Source organism: Canis lupus, chromosome X (assembly GCF_011100685.1).
Source record: "Canis lupus familiaris isolate Mischka breed German Shepherd chromosome X, alternate assembly UU_Cfam_GSD_1.0, whole genome shotgun sequence".
In the NCBI taxonomy this organism is placed as follows: Eukaryota; Metazoa; Chordata; class Mammalia; order Carnivora; family Canidae; genus Canis; species Canis lupus.
This window is the reverse complement of record NC_049260.1, coordinates 120458137-120470544: the sequence shown is the minus strand read 5'-3', so window position 1 is coordinate 120470544 and position 12408 is coordinate 120458137. Positions and strand designations below refer to the sequence as shown.

Sequence of the window (12408 nt, the reverse complement as noted above, 5' to 3'; positions counted from 1 at the left end):
CTTGCAGCTCATTTGGGAACCATGGAATGTGGGTGACAGGGTTGGAATGCCACTTGCAGGCCTTATGGTAAAGCCTATTCTTCAGTGACAAGGAGGTCATGGATTGAAAAGGGTGGCCCCACAAATGGAAGGAGCCAGGATCCCGGAGTCACAATAAGGAAGGCTCCCAGTCATGTATCTGATTGGGACTGTCATGTCAGTGAGATGTCAACCTTTTACTGTGTTAAGTCACAATATTAAGAATTGTGTTAATCAAGGGTTGCTCTCTGCCCCTCCTCTCCCCCCTCCCACACTCTCCCTAAAAAAAAAAAAGAGTTGAGGGTTGCTCTTTGTTGCAGTTGACTTCTTCTAATACCCTGCTTCCACTCCTGCCCCTTCCCATGTCTTCTATTCTTCTCACAGATGCCAACGTAATTCAACTACAATACATGTCTGAGCATATCGCCATCTACGAGTCCCCAAACGCCAACAGATAAAAACTCTCAAATGCTTGCCCTTGACCTTAGGAAAGTTCAAAATTCTTATGATGGCCTACAAGGTCTACCCTGTTGAGCTTTCTCCTGATCTGTCCCTAGTCATTCATTCATCCATTTATTTATAGAGTGAATATATATTCAGCGCCAACTCTGTGTGTATAGCTATGGTCTGGGGATGGAGTAGATGCGAGTGAGAAAGGAGGACAATCATTGGAGAAGCTATCGTATTTGTTCAGAAAAAAAAAAAAGATAGTGAGGACCTGAGCTCCAGCGTGTCTCTAGGCTCTGACACTCCAGCTCTGATGGGACTTAACAGACAGATCAAACCCTAGAGTCACAGTTGGAGATTTCCCTAGAGGAAGAGCAATGACCAAAAGCCTGAAAATGCAAGTTCTAGCCTAGCCCAAAGAGCGAATAGGAGAATTTGAAGACAAGAGATTTACCTACGATGGATAGCATGAATGAGATGAGGGGTGGATCTAAGATATTTTAGGAAATACATTTGGCAGGATTTGGGAACTGACTATGGGGAGTGAGAAAAGGCGCCTGGGTAGAGTTCCAGATGGCAGGCCGTGGTGAAGAACAGATCTGGGGGAGGGCAGAAGGGGGGAGGATGATGAGCTTATGCCAGTACCACACTGTGCTGACTACTATAGCTTTGTACTAAGTTTTTGAAATCAGGAAGTCCGATGCCCCCAACTTTGTCTTTCTTTTCCAAGATTGTTTTGGGTCCCTTGAATCTCCATATGAAATTTAGGATCACTGTCGAGTTCTACAAAGAAGCCAGCTGGGATTCTGATAGCGATTACATTAAATTTATACATCAATTCCAGGAGTATTGCTGTGTTAACAACCTTGCCTTCCAACCCATGAACATGGGATGTTTTCCATTTATTTAGGTTTTTAATGTCTTTTCAACAATGTGTTGTATTTTTCCCCCATACAGGTTTTGTACTTTTGTTAGACTTGTTACTAAGTACTTTGTTTTGATGGCTCTGTTAAATGGAATTGTTTAGTTTCCTTTTCAAATTGTTCATTGCTAGTGTATAGAAATACGATCCATTTCTATATACTGACCTTGTATCCTGCAATTGTATTCATTTTTTCTTCTGACAGTTTTAGCTGGAAATTTTGTAGGATTGGCTATACATAGATCATGTCATATGCAAATAGACATAGCTTTAGTCCTTCATTTTCAGTCTAAATGCTTTTGTGTTTTCTTGCCTAATTGCCTCGGCTAGAACTTTTAGTACAATGATAAATGCAAGTGGTACCACTGAGCATCCTTGTCTCTTTCCTGAACTTGGGAGGGGGGGGCAGCTTTCACGGAGTATATTAGCTGTGGATTTCCCTAAGTGCTCTTTATCAGGTTGAGCAAGTTCTCATCTATTCCCAGTCATCTGAGTTGTTGGTTGGCTGTTTTTTTTTTCTTTTAAATCATGAAAGGGCGTTGGATTTTATCAAATACATTTTATGTATCTATTGATATGGGGTTTGGACTTTTAAAAAAATCTTATTGTATCCCAGTTTCTTTTTTAAGCTAAAATCTTAGGAGGCTTGAGATACAAAACAGAGTTGGGAGGGTTGCTCTGGTTGAAGCAGGAAGAGAAGCCTGGAGCTGCCAAGCTGGCCTGTCAGTCATTCCCTCCCTAGCAGCCCTGGGTTCCATGGGGAAACTAAGCCAGGGTCCAAAGAAGAGCTCTCATCTAAAACACCTTGTTGGGCCTGGCTCTGTCAGCCAACTAAGCCCTGACCCTCAGCCTCAGGAGGCCCTGGTTGGCAGGGCTGGCTGATTACAAGTACCCAGACACTTTATCTGCCGCAGCTCATTAGCATCCTGCAAATTGCATATTCATCATGGCATAGGGCTCCAGAGCCAACTCCTCCACTACCCCTCTGGCTGAAGGGTTGATGATCTGGGGGCTCTGAAATCCTTCTCACTTGCCCTTTTTGATGGTATCTCTCCATTGAACAGTTCAGATCTATGGTTACAGCAAAGCTTGTACTTCCCAAACCTTGATTATAATCAACCCAAAATACAGAGGTTCAGTATCTCAAACAGATTGCAGACAGCCCACTGATTACTTTTTGGGAAGACTGATTAAGAAACTTTATTACAGAAAATGAATGCATCCAATGTCCCCAAATACATTTGTGACAAGAACAGACACACAGGAGACACAGACAATAGTTGCTACATCACAGCCTTGTTCTTTCCAAAAGATAAAACATCATTCAAACATGGGGTGAGGGGGCTGGGAGAGAGCTGGTTAGAGAAAGCAGGTACTGTCCTTTTGATTAAAAAATAATAATAAAGTAACAGGTTGGCATCGCGAGATCACATACTGTGGGCCCAGTAATCAGGCTGAGCTGAAGCCTTAGATGGTTGACACCACGCCACTTGTCACGTCTCAGAGAAGCTCCGGAGCATCATTCCAGTAAGAGGAACAACTTCGTGCTGGGGTGAAAACATGAGCCAAGTGGCCTTAACTAGAATCTTTTTAGAACTCTACATCCGCACAAAGATCACTTAAGCAGCTCCCCTACTTGTTTAGCACAAAGGCAGAGGGGCGCAAAGATGCTACAGCCCGGCAGGCGCCACTTAGCAAGTCAGCTCTCCTTTGGGACAAGTGAGCTCCTCTTCCATATTTGATGAGGTTAACCAGTTCCCAAATCTTGGTACACCTAAGCCGGGCAGCAGCGGCACCAGCTGAAGCAGGAGGGCACCTCGAACAAGTGCCTCTGGGCAAACCTCAAGACCGAGGGTTTCTAAATTAGTGGTCATCTTCTAAAAGAGCTAGAAAAACACATTTAGGACAAACAGTTCTGATGTGCAAAGGAATGGGAATGGCTATAATTATCGGCGAGAGATTGGGCCAGTGACCGTGACCGGGACATACCCATCCAGGACCTGACAGAGTGGGGAGGACATATAGCCTGCAGACACACAGGGTTCCAAATTGTGAATTTTCAGAAAAAGCTTCCTCCTGAGGTCACAAAAACACTCCCGAGTGCTTCACAGCCTCCAACGCACACAGAGTATTCACGCTAGGCAGTACTCTCACCCACAACACAAGGCCCTTCCTTCCTGCCAACAGTAAAGATGGACCAGCCCTCGAAAGGATTTTTAATGTCACCGCTTGCCACTGTGGCCATCGCCTCACCTCTTTCCCCAACTGGGACAAAATGTCAACATCATTCACCAACATAAAATAACCACTGAAACACGGACCAAGCTTCTTCCAGTTTAACAACATTTAACAACCACCTACATTTGCAATCAATGAGCTCAAAATTGTGGGCAGGCCATCCTACTTTTCATAGGATTCATCTAATGCTTCTTAGAAACAATCCATCTCGTCAGTCTGCCTGCAGTACAGGTGGCCCAAGGCAGAGCCTGCCACAGGGACCCCAGCCACCTTCCTCGGGGTGTTCAGTTTCTCAAAGTAGTAGGAAAACCAATGGATATCGTTCGCCACTCCTACCACCCTTCCCCTCACTGGGGTCCAGGAGGCAGAAGCGGTAGCTCAAGACCTCAACTGTCGAACAGAACAAATGATACTCTGCTACACGGACCGGGGTCAGGGGCGATGAGACAGGAAAAAAAGCCTGAACATCTGATACACCGTACCCTTAGGAGGATATTTTTGCTGTTTAGCAATGAATCTGGCCCCACAGCATGAGGGGAGGGAGCATTGGTGGCAGGAGGCACACACACACAAAAAAAATAACAAAAAAACAAACCAAACCAAACCAGAACAAAAACCCATTAAACCTACATAGTAGTCAGCCTCAATCCTAACCACCCACCTTCCTGTACCTTCAAAGGCTGGGAAAACTTGCCTGGGGTCAAGTTCTCTTGGCTTCTACACCCCGCAGTTCAGACTTTATCTTAATGCCACTTAGCCCCAAACAAAATCATGCAGTACCTTCAAGGAGCCTCTTCAGCTCTATCCTAAGCAAGCTGGCCACATGAAGAGAAGGTACCAGATGTGCAGGGGGGGCTAGTCACCAAATACAATGGAGTGGGTTGTTAGCTAAGACTGCTTTCTGTGAGTCAGAGATTTAGACTGTCATAATAGAGAACAGTTTTAAAAATGTAATACTGTTTATTTAACTTCAAAAACATTTCAGCATTCTAAACATACAAAAAAAATAACAGAACGTTGCAAGTCGTGTTTAGTACAGAAGGTTCTTGAACTTTCATTGATGCAGTGGCTCTTCGCTTTGCTGACAATGAAGAGTTCTACAGTTTGTTTAAAAACAAACAGTTTAAAACTACCGCACTTAACTAAAAAGGATCCAAACACTTCTCATGCCAGCTGACCCCCCCTTTTCCACAGCTAAGAATGGCAGCAGAATGCTAGGTCACTATATACAGAAACAAGACAACCTGAAGCTAAATGGATGCCCACTGCAGTGTCCACAGGTCCAGCCTCACAGTGCACGCCCTGAGCTACAGCCCCTCCCAAAGGCATCTTCCCTACAGCCTCAACGCCGAGCAAGGAGCATCAAGAGTTTGTCTCGGTTGTTTTGTTCTCTCTCTCTCTCTCTCTTTTTTTTTTTTTTTTTTTACAAACTATAGATATGTACAGTTGATAACTCAGGATTTCTAGCCAATAACCATATAGTTTAACACCACCTTACAAATTAAAAAAAAAAAAAGAAAAAAATGCCAGAAACATCTTTAAATGCCTTGTCACACCAACAGCAAAGTGCACAGAGTGAGGAGAACACGAGAGCCTTTTCATTTTTAAAAATGTTTTGGAAATATGTACAACTTTGATACAGTTTCAGGGTGCTCCGGACACCCATGGCCACTTCATGTAAACCACTGACGATTTCTAGAGCACTTTGAGAAACTACAATATGACCATGACCCAATTGTGTAATTAAACCTAACGAGGGCAACAGACACGCCTCGAATAAGAGAGGTGTCAATGACGGCGCTCCCTACTCTAAGGTATTCACAAGGAGACAGATCAACAGTTTTTTTATTCATCCTCCTCCTCCTCCTCCTCCTCCTCTTCTTCCTCTTCGTCTTCTTCATCTTCTTCTTCCACCTTTTTCCGGGCAACTTTAGCGGGACCCTTTGCGCCATCAAACTTCCCTTTAGACTTATAGTCAGCGACATCCTGGAAGGAATGGGGGACACATTCCAAATGAATCGATGGCTAAGGCTCTCCTGCAGCTGTTTTAGCCAAGGACAGAAACATGCTGTCCCCACCTCAGAATGGGACACAAGTGACTTACTACTCAGGGCTGCTCTTTGAGGTACCTCTTCCCAGATACATGGAAATGTGGTTGTCGGCCACTCGAATTTACAAGTTTACGGCTGTTTAATGGGACTCTCCAATTCCCTGCCCATGGCATCCCACGTTATCCAACTTTTTTAAAGAGCCTGTCTGCAGTGGTCCCAAAGAACATTCTATTCTTGAACGCCAGCCCTCGTACACTGGGCTCACCTGTCAGCCCAGCAAAGCAGCCGGACGCCCCCCGCACACCCCAGGACGGCCGGCTGCCCACCTGTCCAGCCTAGTAGCCTGGCCACACCCGCGCCCACCTCACCTTCTCATACTTCTCCTTCAGCTTGGCTGCCTTGTTGTTGTAAGGCTGCTTCTCGCTGTCACTTAAGTTATTCCACATCTCACCGAGCTTCTTCGCCACATCTCCAATGGAGATTCCAGGGTTTGTCGATTTGATCTTGGGGCGGAATTCCGAGCAGAACAGGAAAAATCCAGACCTTCAGGAAAACCGTTGTATGAATGAGACAAGAGCCAGCAAAAATGTGAGCTTAAGCCCAGATCCCCAGTCTCTCACGGATACCTTCCCACCACTACAGACTCCTCCCTGAAGTGAAAAAAAAGGTGTGACACTACACGCTGTGACAAAGTTGTAGGTTTTAGAATGCCTAAGATGCTTCAGAAATACACAGGACTTTCTCAGTCTCTCAGTTGCTGGAAAAGCGGGGCCTGGGGGAATCATAGCTAAGGACTCTGACACTGGGGTGCCTCACTCCCCACAGAAAAGCCAACAGGCAACCAGCACAAGGACACAGCTCCCAAATCCCGCAGCCTTAAGACAGACATCCCGACCAGAGCACCTTAAGGCTCTAAGTATAGAATGCTTTGCAGACTATCCTGAAGTTTTTAGGTAACGTGTCCTCTTAAAAATCCCTCAGGTAGAATGAGAGCTCTCATCTGTTATCCTGAACCCTACAGTCACTTACGGTGGTCTTTTGGGGGCATTAGGGTCCTTCTTCTTCTTGCCTCCCTTAGCGGGTCCATAATCCTTCATTTCCCGATCATAGCGCACTTTATCTGCCTTGGCCATTTCATCAAATTTCGACTTCTCTTTTCCAGACATTGTCTGCAAAGAACAGGAGCTGTTAAATCCCTCGGTGCAGTGGGCAGGGCCTCAAACCCTTGTCCAGCTTAAAAAAAATAAAAGCACACACACGATTGGAAAGGGAGCCAAGAGAAGCCCAAGAGGAAGCAGAAAGCCACCTGGGGCTACTGGGAAGGTGACTAACCCCATGTGTGAAATCCAACTAAGCCTAGCTTGGGGACACAAAAGCAAAGTACCTTCCACCTCTCAGAGCACTTCTTGGAAAACTCAGCAAAATTGACAGGAACCTCCGGGTTTTTCTTCTTATGTTCCTCTCTGCACGTCTGCACAAAGAAGGCATAAGCAGACATCTTGCCCTTTGGTTTCTTGGGATCACCTTTAGCCATCCTGACTGTGATGGATGAAGGAAGGGAGACAAAGAAAAACAAATACAGTGACTACAACAGACCCACAGGGTACAGCAGGGGCAGGCAAAATTCCAATTAAGGTCCCTGTTAGGCAGCAGTCCCCCTCCCCAGTGCCCGATGCCAGCCGGCAGCTCAAGGCAGAGTGAGGACGAAATCAGCGTCACTGTCGCTTGTCATTTAACTTTTGACCAGCATGAAGCGCGCTGGTTTGCGAGTTACTTCTCCGAGAGAGCGAGAGCGATCAAGTTCTCCAAATGGAACCGACCCAAGTGGGGTGGCTCCGCGGTACATTCCCATTCGGAGCTACTACGTTTTGGAAACTACAACCGCAGAGTGGGGAGGGCGCCGGGAGGACGCATGTGTAGGGGTGCAGGCGGATGACAGAAGCCCGAGACCCACGACTTAAGGCGAGCTGTCAACTGTTTGACTGCAACGGTACAGACAAAAATACTGTCACCGCTGCTACGCTAGGCGCCAGATCAAAGCTGGAGAAGCGTAAAGGGGGAACATTTGCAATTGCACTACTGATGCCTTTTGGCTCCTAGAAATGGCTTTTGCAAGAAAGGTGATGCGGCCAGTGAGCAGCTCCCCCCGTCGTAGGAGTTCAAATCTGTCACTTTGTCATTATCCGAAGGGGGAGGGGATGCCAAAAGGGCTAGCCCAGCTCATCCGTGCAGCGGAACGCATGTCCAGCCAGGAATACTTTCTCCAAAGTTTCCAAATAAAAATGCAGCTGTGGCGTGTCATCGTCCCTGTCCCACCCCCCAGCTTCCCGCCATCTTTTCCTTTTCCCACACCCAAGGTCATCATGTAAAACTACAGCGCTCCCCCTCGCAGGGACCGGCGGAGGGGCCGCGTTCGGGGCCCGCAGTGGCCGCGCGGGTGGGGCGGCCCGGGGCGCAGGGGAGCCCGGGCCGGCGGCGGGCAGCCGGGCTCGGCCCCGCGCTGGGTCACCCGGACACCCATAATTCACCTTCCATTTTGTCAAAAGCTTCCTGATGAAAGAAACTGCCCCTGAAATCCCCCGCTGCCACCCCCGGGGGGCGCGCGGGGCCGGGGGCGGCGGCGGCAGCAGCGCGCCGAGGGCGCAGAGCCGGGCCGGCGGCGGCGGCGGCGACGGCGGCGCCCGCCGTGCCTCCGAGCCCCGCTCGCTAAAATGGCTGATCCGCGCGCGGCCGGCGCAGGCGGCGGCGGCGAACAAAGCGGTCCGGGCCCCGCCACCGCCGCCGCCGCCGCCGCCGCCGCCGCCCGCTCGCCGGCCCCCACCCCGCCCCGCCCCGCCCGGGCCGCCCGGGGGCGCGGGGCGGCGGGGGCCGCGGGCCGGACGCCCCCTCCCCGCCGGCGCGGGGCGCACTCCTCGGGATAACAAAGGCGCCCGTGCAGCCATGACGCTCGGCCGCGCCGGGGCCCGCGGCGGCGCCCCCGGCCCTCCTCGCCGCCAGCCGGGGGCCGCGGGCGCCGGGGCCGCGGCCAGAGCCCGCCCGGGAGCCCCGCCCGCCCGTCGTCCCCTCGCCCGAGCGCAGCACCGCGCCAGCCATGTTAGCGGCGGCCGCACCGCGGCGGCGGCTCCGGCGGCGGCCGGCGGGCAGGCGACAAGCGGGGGGCGGCCGGTCCGCGCACCCCCGGGCCGCCGGGCGCTCCCGCGACGGCCATGTTCATGCAGAAGCAGCAGTGCAGCCCGCGGGCCCGCGCCGCGCCCGGCCGAGCCCGGGAGCGAAGTTTGCCCGCGCCGCAGCCCCCGGCGGGCAGCGGCCGCCCGCCCCTCGCCGAGTCCGTCCCGGGCCGGGAAGCACCCGGCCCCCTTCCCAGTGCCGCCGCCCCGCGCCGGGACGCGCGCCGCCGCCGGAGCCCGCAGCCCGCAGCCCGCAGCCCGCAGCCGCCCCTGGGCTCCCGCCGCCGCCACAGCTGCCCCAACATCTGGCCTCTGGGGGCCTCGGTCCGTCGGCCGCTGCCCCGGGGGGGGCGGGGGGAGGGCGGCGGCCGAGGGCGGCTCCCCGAAGGGGGCTCAGCCCCGACCGCGGGGAGCGGAGGATGAAGCATTGAAAAGTTGAAACACCTGAATTGCTTCTTCCTTCCCGGCCACCTAGCAAGAGGCAAGAAGGGGCGGGAAGGGCGCGGGGACGACAGGCAGGGGTAGGCGGCGGCGGGGCGCGCTCGCGGCGGCGCGGGCCGGAAAGTTGTGCGGGCGCGGCGGCGGCGGGAGCAGCAGCGGCGGCAGGAGCACCAGCAGGAACGGCGGCGGCGGCGGGCGCGGGCGGTGCGAAACGTACCTGTATTGTTCGCTAGTCTGGGCAGCGCAGGGCACGACGCGCGGCTCAGCGCTCCCCAGCCTCGCGCTAGCTGCCTCCACGAGAGCCGCCTGATTGGCCAGCGGGCTCCGCCGTTTAAAACAGCCTCCTCGCCCGGCCATTGGCCGCGGGCCTCATGCATATTAAACAGGCGCGGGCGCCCATTGGGCGCGGCCGCTGGGATCATTCATTCAAACAGAACAACCCGCCGGCGCTGGCTGCCGAGGCAAAACAGAGGGATAATAATATTCTCGCTTTCCCACACACACCCCCCTCCCCCTCGAAGCGAGCTGGGATCTCAAAGGACTTTGGAGAGGGGGCCCCGCCATTCCCGGCGGCCTCGGCCTCCGGCGTGGGAAGACGCGCTCGAGCCCAGATGCGCAGCCCTCTGCTCCCGCCGCGTCACGGCCTGGGCTCCCCTGGCCCCCAGCTCAGCCGGGGGAACCTCCCGGGACCGATCGGCGAGGGTCGACGGTGCTCCACCTCTCCCCAGGTCCCGCGCAGCTCGGCGGCAGGGGCCCGGCCTCAGCTCGCTGACTCCTCGATGCGGGTGGAAAACAGCAGTTCGCTCGCGGAGCCCTCGGGGTTTCGGCGTTTGGGCCCTGCTGCCCCGCCCGAAGGGGACCTGACTGCGCTCCTGCGGATCGCGCTCGGCTAAGCTCTTTCCACTAATTACCAGAAATTCGATTGGTGCCTGCATTTGCGGAAAGGCCGGGCTGGCCGGGCTACAGAAGGAGGACGGAGTTTGGCAAAAGCAGAGAAATTGTGAGACGTCTTAGTTTTGTGGGCAGGGAGTCCCCCCCTCTTCACTGCCTCAGTTCAGGCCCGCATTCCCAGCACACATTCTGGGAAAGAGTAATAGTTCTCGTTACGAATGAACGCGCTTTGACTTGGCCTTGGCTTTGCCGCTGGCTGGTGAGGGTCCCCGGGAGCAAGTCACTTCTTGGGGAGGGAGGGGGTTAAGGCAATGGTTTTCACAACGTGGGGGGAGGCAATGTCTCGTCTAAGGGATGTTTGGAAGTGCCCTGGACGGGGAGTGCTGGCTGGAATTTTATAAGAGAAGTGTATGGCCAGGGAGAATGAATGTTCTGTATCACACAGGACAGTCACACACGAGGAATTAATTTCCCACTCCAAATGCTAGTAACACCTTTGTTGAAAATTTGAGGGCCCTCCACTCTGAGGAACCACAAGCTTCCTGGGAAGAATGGAAGAAAAAGGAAGGACGAGAAAGAATGAGAAAATAATGGAAGACGAATCATGACTTCTTCTATAGGAAGTTCCCTTTCTAAAGCACTTTAAAGGCCAAGATATCCAGCTATTTATAATTCGCATATTTGGAAATGAGACCCACCAGAAGATGAGTTTTCCAAATGCTGTTGCCAGCAACTGCAGCAGTTTGAAGCATGTCAGAGAAGTGACATCACAAAGCACCTTCCACCCCACCCCACCCTGCCCCACCGAGCTCTTTCCAACTCCTCTGAGCCTCCTGGGAAGGCCTGAGCCACTCCAGCTTGCGGCTTGCGCTGCTAGGCTTCCATCCTTAGGGACCCAACTGAGACCAAACGTCAAAGTCGTTCTGCTTTTGGCAAGAGCTGACAAGTATCAAGTCACTTTCCCAGGTCCCCAGTTTAAAGACTCAAGAATACAAACGTCTTAGGGCCACCTAGTCCAATCCTCCACCCTGTTAGAGCTTGTTGAGTGGCTGCCTACCTTCTACTTTCATGTGTCCACCCATAGGGAGCTTAACACCTCCCTTTTGGGCAGTCTCCTCCGTCTCAGGCAATCTCTGAGCCTTGGGGTCACTATCCTGCTCACAGTACAATTCCCCCTTCGGGGATTTCATGGCAGGTCTGGTCTCTTCTCCAGCTTCTTCCGCAATGAGATTTTCAGGGTCCGACCAGCCTGGGGCCACTCCCTCCTCCCCTGTCCCCGCCCTTCCCAGTGGGGACTAGGGTCTCCACAGGTGATCTGACCAGTATCTCCTGCCAGAGAGCCCTAGCCTCCCAATGTCGTCAGGCCCAAGATGTGAGTTGGGGTCTCAGGTGGGACGGGGGGCTGCTTCTGGTCCATCCACTGACTGGCATCCTGGCCACAGTGGGAAGCTGCACTTCACAGTTGGCGGGCACCAAGGTGGGGGAACCAGAGTGGTCACCCTTCAGAGCCCACAAGGCATACTTGGGGGGACCCCCGAGTGGATGGCGAGGTTCACATTTACAAGCACGGGCAACTCACAAGCAGCACATGGACACACACTCACACCGGGGCACATGGAAGGCATTCCCAAAGACAGCAGCTTGAAAGCTAAACCAGGGAAACAAGAACACCCCCGGTCTAGAAGAGACTGTACAGCAAGTGATGTTCGGACACCGCCCCCAAGACCCAGTCTTCCCCATCCCCTGCCACAGCCCTGCCCACTGGTCTCCTATTGCTGTGTACATACTTCGAATGACAAAAGGCTTCCTCGGATTCTTCAAAGGAAGAGTTTCCATCTCCGCTCCCGAGAAAGCTCCTCCTTCTATCCAGCTCCCTCGAAAGCTCCTCCTATCCAGCTCCCTCGAAAGCTCCTCCTTCTATGAAGCTGAAGCACTTGTCCCGAAGCTTAAGCCTGCAGTCACTGTCATCAGAACTTCACAGAACATGATTATGACATGGCCCAGAGAGTCAAAGATCTGAAGATGGTTGCCATGGTTCCCTGCTCATTCCCCCCACCAACAAAAAACACACATACCCTCCCAACTCTCCATGTCTTCTTCAGGGCCAATCTCCCCCAACTCCTCCATCCCTTCCTCACACAGTCTCTTTCTCCTCAGTACTGTAGAAACTCATAACTCAATTCCACATTCAGAGGGGGAATGACGATGGGGCTGGAAGGCAGGGGCAAGGTTG

General features: G+C 52.7%; 1 protein-coding gene across 3 annotated transcripts; it reads right to left on the bottom strand.

Moving 5' to 3' along the window:
- Positions 1–2561: 2561 nt before the first annotated feature.
- On the bottom strand, positions 2562–12123 carry HMGB3 (high mobility group box 3). 3 transcript variants are annotated; one of them, XM_038588559.1, is made up of 5 exons: positions 11963–12123; positions 7061–7215; positions 6706–6845; positions 6045–6219; positions 2562–5611 (listed from the first exon to the last, which is right to left on the bottom strand). In XM_038588559.1, exons 1-5 carry the CDS (start codon positions 12009–12011, stop codon positions 5471–5473), a joined length of 660 nt encoding a protein of 219 aa, XP_038444487.1. In that variant the 5' UTR covers positions 12012–12123; the 3' UTR covers positions 2562–5470. The 3 variants fall into 3 exon arrangements, with proteins under 3 accessions (XP_038444487.1, XP_038444488.1, XP_038444489.1); XM_038588560.1 differs by lacking the exon at positions 11963–12123 and adding an exon at positions 9502–9597; XM_038588561.1 differs by lacking the exon at positions 11963–12123 and adding an exon at positions 9288–9310.
- Between the last annotated feature and the right edge of the window lie 285 nt (positions 12124–12408).

Bases quoted from the DNA above. Each gene is read 5' to 3' on its own strand.
- HMGB3 (XM_038588559.1), bottom strand. From the start codon at position 12,011: ATGGAAACTCTTCCTTTGAAGAATCCGAGGAAGCCTTTTGTCATTCGA. The intron at 6,846-7,060 runs GTACTTTGCTTT...TGTTCTTTGCAG, and splicing joins AGTGCTCTGAGAGGTGGAAG to ACAATGTCTGGAAAAGAGAA. The intron at 6,220-6,705 runs GTAAGTGACTGT...GTTTTCCTGAAG, and splicing joins AATGCCCCCAAAAGACCACC to GTCTGGATTTTTCCTGTTCT.